Source organism: Rhinopithecus roxellana, chromosome 15, assembly GCF_007565055.1.
Source record: "Rhinopithecus roxellana isolate Shanxi Qingling chromosome 15, ASM756505v1, whole genome shotgun sequence".
Classification (NCBI taxonomy): domain Eukaryota; kingdom Metazoa; phylum Chordata; class Mammalia; order Primates; family Cercopithecidae; genus Rhinopithecus; species Rhinopithecus roxellana.
The window spans coordinates 68,312,197-68,326,516 of record NC_044563.1 but is presented as its reverse complement, the minus strand read 5'-3'; the positions used below and the strand labels follow the sequence as shown (position 1 = coordinate 68,326,516).

The following is a 14,320-nucleotide window of genomic DNA, read 5'->3' as shown; positions in this document are numbered from 1 at the left end:
AGCTGATGAATCAATAAATAAAATGTGACGTATCCATATAGTGGAATATTATTCAGCTCTAAAAAGGAAAAAAGTACTGGTAGATGCTACAACACAGATGGACCTGGCAAACATTAGACTAGTGAAAGAAGCCAAAGAGTGTATGATTCCATGTAAATGATATGTTAGAATAGGCAAATCTACAGAGAAAGAGAGTTAGACTGGTGGCTGCCGGGACTGGGGAAGAGGTGATGAGGAGTGACTGCTAACGGGCACCAGGTTCTTTTGTGGGTGATGAAAATGTTCTCATATTGATTGTAATGATGGCTGTGCAACTCTGTGAATACACTGAAAACCACCTATCATACACTTCAAATGAGTGGGTTTTATTTTATGAGAATTATATTGCAATAAAGCTGGGATAGAAAACACACATACGTAAAGTGCCTGCCACACAGTACAGTCTCGACCCACTTCCCCTCCCACTTTCACCCCACTTCCCCATGCTTTTAGGCCCTTGTTGGAACCTTGGCTGAACTCAGCACCTGCCTTGTCTAGCAAGGGGCTACTGTGATCCTGAAGGCACCGCCATCAAAATGATTTTCTTTGCCACAAGAGCTTGGAGTATGGAAAGTATTATTCTGCTCACCCTCACTGCTAAACAGAAGCCCCGCTAGTGTGGGAGATGTCTCTTCTCCCAGGGTCTACAGGAGAAGCTCTTCCTTGCTGCTGCCCAGGTGTGTTTGGGTGAAGCAGTCCAGGCTGGACCGTGGGCCCTCCCACCCACCCATCCATCCATCCATCCATCCACCCATCCATCCACCTGCACCTGGGCTCCACAAGCCTGAGAATGGTATTCGGTTATGATCCTGGGTTGGCAGCTCCAGGGTGAAGTCCCTCATACCTCCCAGTGCCAGAGGGCAGATCTGTGGGATGGGAGGAAAGTCACAGGGTCTCTCCTACTGCACCAGCCAAGCAAGAGCTCCCTCTCTCGGCTCTCCTGGGAGCTCGGTTTCATTTTCTCCCTCTTTCTCCTTCTTTCAGCACATCTTTTGTTTGAATGTTTTCAGGCATTTTGTTCCTTGCCCATAGCCCTATGTTGTATTCCTGGAGTCAGCAGTGCGGATGTTCCAATTACCATTTGAGTCAGCACTTCCGGAGACTCAGCATGACCTCACAGACAAGCCAGAGCCCCACAGGCCCATTCAAAACCCCTCCTTGCCCCACATTTCCCCAGTGCCACTACTTCCCTCTGCTCCCCACCCCGCACCACATACACCAAGGAAAGAGAAGGATGGAAGGTGACTGGGATGGGGACCTTGCTGCTTTCTTGGGTGACAACAGGGCACAGAGTTGTGTGGAATCCACATTCAAGGGCTCGCAGGAGAATGACAGAAACCCCCCACTGTGCATGTCCAGAGCTGGGCCCTTTCTCAAAGGCAGGGCTGGATGTTCCTCACTTACTTCCTGAATAAGGGCACTATCAAGAACTAGAAAGAATGTCCCCAACCAGCACCTCTCAACATCCTCATCTGGATTAGCACAAATCGTAAAGATCTGTTTGATGACACACCTGCAAGGCCAAACCTAGATCTTACTAAGTATCGTAGATGCATGATGGGTTTGGGGAAAGAAACTGAAGCACCTGGTGTTCTAAGAGTACTAATTCCTATGAAAAGAAACGAGGTGGTCTAGCTGGAGCGCACGTGCAGGCTCCCCACTGAGTCTCTGGGCTTGAAACATATGTCTGGAGTCAGGCTTGAATTCCACCTCTGCAGCTTACTGGTGCGTGACCCAGCAGCCTACCTGGGGTTTTTACAGAGCTAATTTCTCAATGTAATCGATTAAGCCTGGAAAACAAACAAACAAAAATGTTGCTAAGAAACGTAAGGAGCAATAAAAACCCTGGAGCTCATTGTGAGCTGTTTACGGTTTTTCCTTCCTTTCCTTTTCTTTTTTGTTGTTTTGGACATGACTGTCTTCCTGATTCACTTTTCTTACCCTCCCACACTTCCAATAATTGTACCCATTTTCAGTGATGGGTTTATTCTTTTTCCCCAAGATCATTTGAGTCCTGACCTTTCGCACCTTGCCAAGATCCCCTGATCTTCACTGGAGCAGATGGAGAAAAGAGGATAGAAGGAAGACCTCTAGGAATTGCGATGAGAATGAAAACTGGCCTTAGCACTAACCAAAATACTGGCTCCCTGGCACCCAGAGGGTGTGAGGTCCAAGCTGCGATCAGCATTAAGATTGAAGACGTTATTGCAAAGAGCCAGCAAATAAGGTTGGCAAAGCAAAGATGGGGCTCCACAGGTGCCTTCAAAGTAGTGAAGGGATAGGCTATAAGGCAGTGTAGAGCTGGGCATAAACACCACCTCTTCCACTTGTTATCAGAGTGAGTTACTTTGCTTCTCCAAACCTGAACGTTTAGAGAACGTGAACCTGGAAATAAGGAAATCTGTTTCACAGTGCTGAGATAGGATTAAGTGTGGGAAGGCCCAGTAGAGGATTCAGTATAGGGAAAGCCACAATAAATGCCGGGTACCTTCCTTGTTTAGCAGGGCTGAGGGGCTCTGATGAAGAGAGTCCACATTCAAGGGCTGTGGACCCTTGAATGAGAGTCAGGATGAAGAGATCAGGACTGGGACAGCCAAAGACTGGGGTGGCACTTGGGGAACTCAGTTTTAACTCCCAGGTCTGGATTTGGGCAGGCAGCTCTCACCTGCCAGACCCAAGGACAGTACCACTGTGCCTGTGTGAGCTGCAGAGAAAATGCAGGAAGGATGCATTGTCCTGCTCCAGGCTCTTGCCAGGTCTTGGGAAGTCTTCTCTCTCCCTCCCCTCATCCCCTCCTGAAGCCTCTTAAGGAAGGTTCTCCCACCAGAACTTACGGGCGGGAAAAGACAGCAGGCTCTGAGCTGCTTTCAAGGGGCCTGTCAGAAGCATCTTTGTGTACATGAGGCCCAGAGGGAGAAGACTCTGTTTATCTGGCTGCTAGGGACAAATTAACAAAGTGGTGAAATCTGTGGATCAGAGAGAAAAAGATTGGCCATGAAACAATAAGATTAGATTACATGAGGAGAATGCAATTGTGCTAGACCAACTGAATTTCCTCTGAGGTTGGCATGACCAGCCTTCCAGACCCAGAGGCAGCCAGGGCACAAGGCTTTGTGATGGATGCCTAGCATGATCCTTTCTCTGAAAGCTCTTGGCCGGGGTTGCAGGTCCCATGGCCACCAGGCTGGGGTGAGAGGTGCATGTCCACCCTCAGAGTGCAGGGCAGAGAGAGGACCGCAGAAGAGGGAGCGGGAGGGGGCAGCCCCATGTGTGATATATGCGGGGACAGTACATCTGGGTATAGGCATCCTGAACTGAAATTCCTACTCTAAAAAAATTTCCTAATACCATCTTCTTTTCCTTCTTAGCACTGAATACAACTGAGTTGATACTGATTTTGTTCAATTCAGATCATCCTCCGCTCTGTCAATGGCACATCACCCCAGAGTCAAGCAAAACCTTGACTCACCCTTACTTCTTTTCTTCCTCTCACCCTCAGAAGCAATCCATGAGCAAATGCTGTCCGCTTTTTCTACAGAATATAGTCAGGACCTCTCTGTCCTCTTCTCTTCATCTCCTTTGCTGCCAGGCCACCATAATTCCTTGGCTTGGCTACAAAAATGGGCTCCTTGATCTGTCCACCACCTCTCTCTCCTCCTGGTAATAGAGTCCACACCATCAGAGTGAGGAAGGAGTCCTGAATATCAGACCACGCTGCTGCCTTGCTGAGACCCCTCTCAGTTTCCCCTTGTTCTGATGACCTCAAGGCCCCATATAGCCGGGACTCTGCCACACTCCACAGCCCAAAGTCATCCCCTCTGTCACCTCACTCACTACTTTCCCGCCCCCTCTGCTCTGCAAGCGTGCAGCGCAGCTCCTGCCCTGGGCTTTGGCACCTGCTGCTTCCTCCTTCAGGGCTGCTCTGCTCTAGGTCTTCCAGTGTCTGGCTGCTCCATGTCACTGGGGACCTAGCTCCATCACCACCTTCTTCGAGAGCCTTTCAGCATCCAATCTAAGGATCATCCGCTGTTCCAGTGGGAACTCCATCCTGTCTTGGCTTCTTCTCATCTCTTATCAAGAGTGGCTGTCAGGCTAGTTGTTTATTTCCCTGTTGGTGATGCATTCACTGATTGTCGATCTCCCCTCTACAGAATGCACCCTCCAGGACAGCAGCCCGTCTTGCCTTCCTCTGAATCCCCAGCATGTGGATCCACAGTGGAGACTCTACAAATCTTTCTTGACCAAGGTCAGTGCCCTTCCCCAGGCTAGGAGTGCCACAAGTGCAGGGACCTGTCAGCTGCATCCCTATGTTATACCCAACACTACTCCTTGGGCCTCAGGGCTCTCTCCAAACAGAGAAGGCCAGGGAAGAGAGAAGCTACTTTTCTCCAAGTTGTAGCTGAGCTAGTTTTTCACTTGCTCACCAAACTAATGACCAAGGAAACACCCAGGGATGGTGTGGACACTGCACATGGTGGATTCATAAGTGCCAATGCTGACAGGCAGCAGGGACGAGTGCCTGTGCATTGGCTCGGGATGCACCTGAGAGCATTGTCCCCCCTCATCTTTTCAAGTTAAGCTTAGATTTTCTACAGTGAGTAATAACACATAGATCTCATGTATTTTGAACTCAATATTGTGCCTGAAAACATACATAAAAATATGTTTCTGGATATTCATTTACATTTTTAAAAAATTACCCAATTTTAGTATTTATTGGCTTAGTCAAGCGTTTAAAAGTTTTAAAAAGTGCAAGAGCAGCTAAACCCTGTGCAAGAGCTTGGAGAAATTGAATAAAATATGGATAAAATAGAGTGGGCAAAGGGAATGTGAGAAGCTCCACAATGGCGGGGGATGGGAAGGGATGGGGAGGGTTAAGGAGGGATGGCAAGGGGTGGTGAGGGATAGTGAGGGATGGGGAGGGATGGGAAGGGATGCAGAGGCAAAGAACACTGGCAAGTAAGAGCAGCTGAGAATGAAGAGACAAGGAAATGCATGCTACAGACCAAGCAGAAGTGCCCAGAGAAAAACATCCACTCCTTAAGGAGGTTCACAACACATTCATGAGCCCTACCATGAAAGACAGGTAAGAACAGTTAAATGTCAACTCTGCACCACCATATTGGATTGACAATTAACCTCTGTTCAAATGGCGCATGTCTCCGTGGCAACAGCTAGGGTTTGTTGAAGGAGTGAATGGATGAATGAATGAAAAATGGGAAGGGTGCATACTTTTCAGAGTGATTTGAAGGTGAAGGAAGACAAAATATATAAAAGAGGCTGGCCAATAATAAATGTTCCATAAAGTTTTCATGAGACTAGTTCAGTCAGGGTAGTTTTCCTTCTCATCCACTGACCAGAAATCACTGACATTAACGGATCTTACTATGTCCCAGGCAGTCTCCAGGGCTCAACTCAGTAGTTACAGTCACTCTGTGACATAGACAGCATTATTATTCCCAGTGTCTAGAGAAGGAGACCAAACACCAGAGGCTAAGTGATTGATCCAAGTTCACAGAGTTAGAAGGTTAGAATTTAGCCTAGTACAGGACTCAGCGGGTAGCCATGGGTCTACCTTGGGTTTAATTATTGGAAGAAACTCATTAAGACTAATCCTTTCCCATGTGACTTTCTTTGGCACAGACCTGAAAGGTGGTAGTGAATTTGCTACCAGACCCTCATCCCACCAGGCAAGTTACCCTTCTTATGTGATTGAAGGCACATAAGGGGTTGATGTTACTCTACAGGATTGGGGTTAAATGGTGGATCCCTTCTAGGTATGGAATTACCACAGGGGAAAAGGAGTGGACACTTGTTGAATCTCTGTCATGTACCAGCAACTGCAGTAGGGGCTGGGCAGAAATTATTTCATTCAATCTCACAGCGACCCCATGAAGCAGGTCTAGTTTTCTCTATTTGACAAGGAAGGGAACTGAAGTTTAGAGAATTTAAAGAACTCATATGAGGCTGAACTGAGGAAGGAACACAGCTCTTTTTGAGACAGGGTCTTGCTCTGTTGCCCAGGCTGGAGTGCAGTGGTACAATCATAGCTCACTGCGGCCTCTTACCTCCCCAGCTCACAAGATCCGCCCGCCTCAGCCTCTTGAGTAGCTGGGACCACAGGCAGGTACCCCACTCCAGGCTAGTATATTGCTTGTGGAGATGAGGTCTCACTAGGTTACCCAGGCTGGCCTTGAACTCCTGGCCTCAAGCAATTCTCCTGCCTCAGCCTCCCAAAGTGCTGGGATTACAGGCCTGAGCCACCGCGCCGAGCCAGAACCCAGGTCTTAACCTGATGTCTCCACCCCAAGTTCCCTAAAGATCTGGCCCAGAAGATGAGTAAATTCTGATGTCTAAGGCAGGAGAGAAAAGGAAGGAAGGCCTGGGGGAAAGGCTGGCCCTCCCTCCTCACCTCCCTTCCCTGGCTCGCCCTCCCTTCTGCATCTGTCAGGGCATCTCTAGTGGGAGCCGCCTGTGCTGGGCACTGGGGTACGGCCTTCACAAGACCCAGGAAAGTGGGGGAGCTGGGCAGGAAATTAAAAGGAGCCAAATAAGCAGAGTAATTACAGATTGTGATAAGGACTTAGAAAGAAACAGTAACTAGAAGTGACCTTGAAAAGTACCCGTAAGTAGGCACTGGTGCTGCAGACGGCGCTGGCAGCAACGCGCAGGGAAGACCGAAAGCGCGGCAGGGCCACACTCGCCTCCGCCGGGCCTCCCGCTTACCAGCAGCAGCGCCCCCTGGCGCCTGCTGAGGGCACTGCGCAGGGAGGTGGGCATTGATTTCAGAGGGGCGCCCGGAAGGACACCTGCCTGGCCCCAGACGGGGCAAGAGTCAGGCCTCAGATTTCTCATCTGTCAGATGACAATGATGCTATCTACTTCCCAGGGCCATCGTACAGATTAAATGATGCAATGCTGGGGAGAGTCCGGATGGAGGAGCGACACTATAGAAACGTGACTTGGATTTACAGCGAGAGACTTCAGTGAGACATGAAGAACGGTTGACTGAGAGGCCGGCAGGACACTGTGGCAGGTTTCCAGTGAAGAATTCCATACTGACAATGTAAAAGAGAGGCAATGACTGTCTGACATAAGTGCGTGACACTGCACAGGTTCCACTGTGTGAAATGCATACAGGAGTTCTTGTAGAAATTAAGGATTTTTTTTTTTTAAGAAGTGACTTAAGGGAAGGAAGATGTGACTTAAGGAACTCAGGAAGTCTCTGTGCTGTCACTAAGTCAGGGATTCCAGAAGATTCTCTCTGAAGAACAGTCACCAACTGGATTATTGAAAATTAGCCCACTGCCACCTCACAGGTGGGCCTTGTAACCCACATCAGCTGGACCAAGGGGCCTGGAGATGCAATAGCCTGGAAACAGGGCGACCCCAAGGGGCAGGTGGGATGCAAGCACAGAGGAAACAAGAAAATGCTGAAGGAAGCTGCTCAGAAAAGTAGAAGCCAGGTGGCTCTGAAACCCAGGTGTGACCACAAAGGAAGTGCCCTGAAGGCCAGAGACCCAGCTCCACTTAGCAGCTATGTGACAGGTGCATGTCCAGCCCCTTTCCTGGTGCCGGAATTTCCCTATCTGGGAGATGAAGATCATGTTGCCGGGGCCTGCCTGTAATACTTCAGAAAACACAAAAACACTCTATGCACCACGTAGAGGATTATTTTTATGAACCCCAGGGCAGGGAGCATCAACAGCTCAGAGGCAGCGCTGGCATCTCCCTCAAGTGTCCTGCCTTCTCTCCATCCCCAGGCACACGCAGGGCCCACGAATGGCCCAGCATCTGCTCTCCAGTCACTGGTGAAATATGGGTGGCATTCACTGTGTCTGCATTTGGAAATTAGCCCGCCTGTGGTCTGGCTGTTGGCGTCCCCGGGGCTCCCTAACCCACATGGCTAAGCAGGCAAAGACAGAAACTCTGGTGCCGCCAGCTTCCGCCCACGGCGCTTTCCTGTGGTAGGGTGCTGACTGAGTGACTGAAGCAGGGCTGCAGCGTTCACTCGCAGCTGAGACCCAGCATCAGGGGCCCTAGTGGGGCTGGGGTCAAGGGGGATGGTACCATGGAGAAGCATGAGCTGGGACATTTAGAACAGGAAGAGAAACATGCCCAGTGAGGAGGCAAGAGGGGAGCAACAGGGCTAGCAGGTATCCCTGCGACCTCAGACAGAAAGGAAGCTGCAAGGGAGCTTGTACCTAGTGATCACAGGCTCATTGATGGGATAGACCCAGGCAAGCTGAAGAAAGGCAGAATCAGTGATAGCCAGAGGTGACCGTCATCAGAAACATACCCCTGCTCTGGGAGCCACTGGAGAGTGGGAGAACTGGGGCTCGCCTCCCTGGTGCAAGCCCAGGAATGAGGGCCTTGTGACAAGATTTCCAAAAACGCCAGCCCCGTGCCCTGCCTGTCAGTAAGCGACCACCAGAACCCCTCCCAGAAAGAGAGATGCAGGCTCTGTGTCTGTAGAAGTGTGTGTCCATTTCCCGCTGAAATGGATTCCCGCCTCTCCATACCCCTAAAGCCCAAGCTTCTTCCTGATCTCCAGCCCACATCCTAACGGGTGAGGTTGAAGGCTCATTTCCTCTGGCCTTCAGTGAGGATGAGAAAAGCAGCCTCTTCAGAGATGAGAAAGCAGTTTCAACCCCCAGCTGTCGGCTGTGCTTCTCCGGAGGCTGCCTACTCCCAGCTGCAGGTCTCAGTGGATGTGGTCAGTCGCATGGGAAGGGATTTGCCTGCTGTGTGCTGGGTGTCTGGGTCGCACCACTCACCTTGCTGCAGTGCCATCCTCCCGCTCTCTCCCCACCCCTTTCCCCACTGCTACAAGATACTTAAGGGGCATCTTTGTAGAAATCCAAATCTGTAAACACCACAGGCTAGGAGACACCCAGCCAAAGGAGCAGGTGTATCAGTAAGAAGGTGAAGAAAATCCGAGTGCGGCACAGGGTTTTCTCCACTCCCTGGCAGCCTCTGTCCCCAGCAGACGTCATCCTGTCTCTTCAGTGGTCAGCACTGCCCAGCCTGGGCGTGAATTCTCGTGCACAACGGATTCAGGCAGGACTAGGAGTGAAGAGCCTCATGCTGGAAAGGACTCTCAGACCTGGTCCTGGGGCACACTCTGGGGGTCTCCTGACTCCCCTTCTCCACTTCCTCTGAGGAGATGGAGTATTGGGAGAGGAAACAGCCCTCTCTCCTACCACTCCCCCCATCCCCCAGGGCTGCCCTTGAAGCAGACTGGGTTGGGGAGCCTGGTCAGTAGGTTAAAACGTGCTCATGCTCTGCCAGTCCGCTGATGTGTCACGAAGCCACTCTTGTACCTGGCATCCCTATTCATCCTCTCACGGGGACCGGAGCTTCTGCAGCATAGGGACTGTGTCATCACACTTCGCTAAGTCCAGCACAGCAGGGGCTCCCCAGAGTCTTCTAAAGTGACCTTAGCCCATGCCTATGGCTTATCTCTGAACCCGATTCAAGCTCCCCATACTCTGTGCATAATTCATCAGCGGCCCAACACTTCCCTTAACAACATCCAAATACCCTGATCCCAGAAACGGTCACATGCACCTTCCAGCATGACACCAGGATTACCCTTATCTCTCTGAACAGCTCATTGCTGCACTCGGACTCCAAGGGGCCGCACACTTCACGGAGTCTTCTCTTGTGAAAAGACCCGCAACAGTTCTTCACAGTTGCTGAGTTCTCCTGAGCTCCTCAAGGACAAATGGTAGATCTGGTTAAAACCAGAAAGCTCCTGAGAATTTAATCAAGGGCAACGAACCATGAGACTTCCCCTAGAGGTAGTCACCTGAGAGAGCTTGGGCTGTTTTAACTCTGCAAAGACAGTATTAACCTGTTGCTTTCAACTGTGTTGGGTTGCACATTTAAATCTGCTCCCTGGGGATATGGTGACACACTGGTAGACCCCAATACATACAATTCCTGAATCCCAGCCAAGAAACATTGGTGTGTGTGCAAGTGGAGGAGAGGGAGGGGCAGGGACATTGGAAATTTTAAATAAATGGAAAATTCTGGCTTGTATTTCATGGAGCATTCAAAAAGAATCTTCTCTTAGAAGCATGGGTGGGTCACACGCATCTAACCAGAATGCAAAGTTTACAAAGCATGGTAACGGCAGAACACAGCACAGGGCAGACACATGCATGCAGAGATGGACTCTGTTGCATACTGGGAAACCCATTTTGAAAAATAACCACAGGCTTCTTCTGAGAGAGGAAATTATTTATCCAAAACAGAGCTGGCAAAATTCAGATTTACATTTTTCCTAGGGCCTTTGAGTTGTGTATTCCTGCAATGAGTGAGCTGGATTTGATGAGGCTTTACAATGATTGTTCAAAATTAGTGTTTCGTTTCAATGCTCTGGTTTCTAATGGAATGCTTTTGGGTTGGGTTTGATATTTGACAGATAAGGACCTTAATAACAGTTTTTGAGAAGCAACTCCTTAGGGCAGAACATCTTTGGATCCTCAATAGTTTTGAAGCGACCTGTTCTCTGCACTATTTTTGGTTTCTTTCTGTTATTTTTCTAAAAAGAATCCGGGAGTTTCATGTGTAAGGGCATCGTTCTTTTTTCTGTTTGCTCACAGATTCTGACAAGGCAGTGGCAAGAAAGGCTGACACTTTGCACATCCTTCACAATCTTCTAAAAGGATGGCTTCAAATCATCCTGCCTGAAACAGGGAACAACCTTTGACCCTTAAGGTTTATTGTTGAGTTTTCTTTTCTTTTCTTTCTTTCTTTTTTTTTTTTTTTTAGTCTCACTCTATCACCCAGGCTGGAGTACAGTGGCACGATCTCGGTTCACTGCCACCTCCACCTCCCGGGTCCAAGCGATTCTCATGCCTCAGCCTCCTAAGTAGCTGGGACTACAGGTGTGCACCACCAGGCCTGGCTAATTTTCATATTTTTAGTAGAAATGAGGTTTTTCCATGTTGGCCAGGTTGGTCTTGAACTCTTGACCTCAGATGAGCCTCAGCCACCCAAAGTGCTGGGATTACAGGTGTAAGCCACCACACCAGGCCTATTGTTGACTTTTGTAGGGGTCTATCTTTTATATGTCTCTACACTAATTTTTTTCTTCAGCATATTTTTTGTAGATGTTTGTTCTTGCTGTTTTCTTTTTCCAATTTCTGCATACCCTGCTTGTTCATGATGATTTCTGAACCACATAATCAAGCCAACCACTTTTTGCTATTTCACAGCAGTACTAGTACTATTCCTGAACCATATATATTTCAGGAGACAGAGCAGATTGAGAAGACCTGGGCCCTTTTCTGTATTCTTTTGGCTTGAGCCTAGGTCATCACAGTCTTGAACGTGGGAGGGTGAATGGAAGGAAAAGGCTCTGTGCCATTCAAAGTGTGCTCTTTTTGTGGCCTTTGGGAGTCTCTGGCTCATGTTTCAGAGCTCCACTTCATTCTCGCCTGTCCCCGTCACTCTCTGCAGCCGATCGGCCACCAGACTTTGTGCCTTCTGCCTCTTGATAATCGCCTCCCTGATTACCCGGCCGTGGTCTTACCCTACTCCAGTCCACCTTGCACTTTGCAGGCAGAGCAACCCTTCCACAACATAAACAAGATCTTACCCTGGTTCTCACCACCTTCCAGACATTGCCCAAGTTCCTCAGCATCACATACTAGGTCCTTCATCATGGCACCCTGCAGCTTCCCTCACCCCTCCCCTGGTCACCCACCCTCAGCCACACCAGCCTGGTATTCCCTGTGTAAGCCATGCTCTGTCTCATGCTTGCATATTTTTGTAAATGCCATTTCCTTGTTCTAGAATGTTCTTCTCCCTGCTTCCAGTAGGCCCCTTCCTGCTCACCCAGGGCATTTAAGATCATGCTTCCATGAGGTCTTCTGTAGGAAAAGTATGATGTACTTTCCTGTGCAGGCAGCGATGATACCATGAGCTACGTTTTTGTGTCGCAGTCCCCACTCATCATGGTATCTCTCCCACTAGCGAGTGACAGTTTGTTTCCATGCACATATCCCCTAGCCCAAGTGCCTGCCCTCCAGAGCAGTGTTTCCCAAGCCATTCAGTGGTTTCCCAGGACCTGGCACGCAAAACACAATGAGTTCTCATTACAAGCTTGTTGAAAGGCAAATGAAGAAAAAAACCTGTATGTATAATAATAATAGTCATGAGAAAGACAAGAATGAAGAGAAGACAATAGTCTTCATTGGCATCTTAAATTGTGGAGCCAAGGGAGGAACATTTGGGTCACCCTCAGGATCAAACTGCCAGGCCAGAAGCAATTCCACTGAGAGAGCACCAGGAAGCCTTCAATGCATGGAAACCCTGGGGCAAGTAAAAGGCAAAGCATGTGAGTCGCAGCTAAATCCCTGGACAATCACTGAGCTGTGACAAGGTCCAGGGTAGACTTGTAACCTAGCACAGAAAAACACATTACTGAGGAAAGAAAAGGAACGTGCATGAAGAATTTCGAGTCTTAGCTCTTCACAGCAAAGCATGCTTGGTAATTACAAGCTTCTTATATTAAAAAAAAAAAAAAATCAGGCAAACCAAAAGTCACTAACAGCATTAAAGATCAAGACCCACTCACAAGGAATTCACATACTCTGCTTCTTTGCAAGTGCAGTCTTGCACCTACAATGACTTGGTGCACCTCCTTACACAGAAGAAATCCACCTTCATGACTTGAGTATATAAAAAAAAAAAAGCTTTTCTGATGGCCCATACATTTCCCAGATATCCCTACCCCATCATGCTCTTAGAAGCTGAAGCTGACTTAATGAGAATCCATTTACACTAAACAATGTAGAGTAAGACAACACAAGCCAAGCCCACGACTGAAGGGAGCCCACAAAGACTGCGCAGCTCGTCCAATGTAATCAAAGATTCAACCAAAGATTCTAACTGCCCTCCAGCCCCAGGGCCAAGGAAAGGCCCAGGGAAGGCAGCGTGCAGCTCGCAGCTAATAATCTAGGTACAACCAACAGATCAAAAGCATCCAGTGAGTGGCTCTGCCAAGTTTCTGTCCATAACAGATCCTTTGCACAATCATGATGTTTTGCTCCATTTTGTAAGCCCAGCTAAAAGGAGAAAAATCCAATCATTTTTCCTAAAGGTTGCTGGTTGAGAAAGACCAACTCCTTTTAAGTGCCTATGCACCAAATCTGTAAGATACAGATATTGAGAGAAGGGGCTCCATACCTGTTCAGAGCAGAGATAAACAGTTGGCATTCACTGGTATACAGCAATTGTCACAACAGTCATTAGGGAGCTGAACAAATGTTGAGAAATCCAAATGTATTCATTCAGAATGGTGCAAAATTCCTATGACGTCCTACGTCAGGAAATGAAAGAAAGACATTTGGGCGAAGGTAATCAAAATGTCTTGCTAACTCTTGCCTTTTCCTGATAGATGTTTTCCATAATAGACCCCACTAGCACCTTGATCCTCTACCTTAAAGATGGAAAAGGCCTGGCAGAGGTTGTGTTACTAGGCAAGGTCTTGCTACAATTGAAAGGATGCCACCGGAGATGAAAACCCTACATACATCTCTGCCGCCAAAAGAAGACTTCGGATCCAGGCATGATGCAACCAAAGATTCTTACTGCTCTCCAGCCAGCCGCAGGGCTGTAGAGTGGCCCAGGGAAGGCAAGATGTAGCTCACAGCTAATAAATCCAAACGTAACTAGCACATCAAAAGCATCCAGTGAGTGAGTTAAAACCTTGCTTCTATCTATCCCCCAGAAGTGGACAGACAAGTCTGCCTAGATTTGAGGTGGGGAAAAGAGGTCTAAATTTTCACAAGAATTAACTTCTTTTTCCTACAAAGACACAATGAGGTGTTTCTCCTCTTACCTCATGGATTGCTGGAGTAAATGTAGAAACAAAAACTCATTTTCTTGGTCTCCAAGAAAGCAGCCAGATTCTCGATGTGAGCAAGTCCTTGCACCTTTGATGCAAGAGTTTGTATGTGCTGGGTGAGGGTACCTGAGGCCCTGTTGATTTTATGAGTCTGTGGGCCAGCTCAGACTGGCTACCAACTCATCTGTATGCAACAGCTCTCAAAGAACATAGTTTACTTTATAACCGGATCCAACAAGAGTAGGCGTGGCAGTTAAGTGGGTGAGAAACCAAAGGTGTTGAGCTACCGAGGCTAACTAAGAAGGATTTGTTTATGGAACCCTGGCTTGGAACCAGAAGGCTGGTATGCTCATGTTGATGGTGTCTAAGTCAAAGGCATGAGGTTGAGGTTGAACACGTGTGCACCTGGGGCTGGATGTT

The 14,320-nt window shown here is 48.5% G+C and overlaps 1 protein-coding gene across 2 annotated transcripts in view; it reads right to left on the bottom strand.

Annotated features, from left to right (window-relative positions):
- The window catches only part of KCNJ1 (potassium inwardly rectifying channel subfamily J member 1), a 28,648-nt gene extending 14,553 nt beyond the window's left edge, over nucleotides 1–14,095 (bottom strand). The window contains exons 1-2 of one of the 2 annotated variants that reach the window (XM_010353032.2): nucleotides 13,895–14,092; nucleotides 13,240–13,372 (exon numbers count right to left, since the gene is read on the bottom strand). In XM_010353032.2, the coding sequence (XP_010351334.1) occupies nucleotides 13,240–13,269 (30 nt within the window). In that variant the 5' untranslated portion in view covers nucleotides 13,270–13,372; nucleotides 13,895–14,092. Of the gene's footprint in view, nucleotides 1–13,239; nucleotides 13,373–13,894 lie in introns of both variants that reach the window. The other variant, XM_010353033.2, reaches the window with a different exon arrangement.
- Between the last annotated feature and the right edge of the window lie 225 nt (nucleotides 14,096–14,320).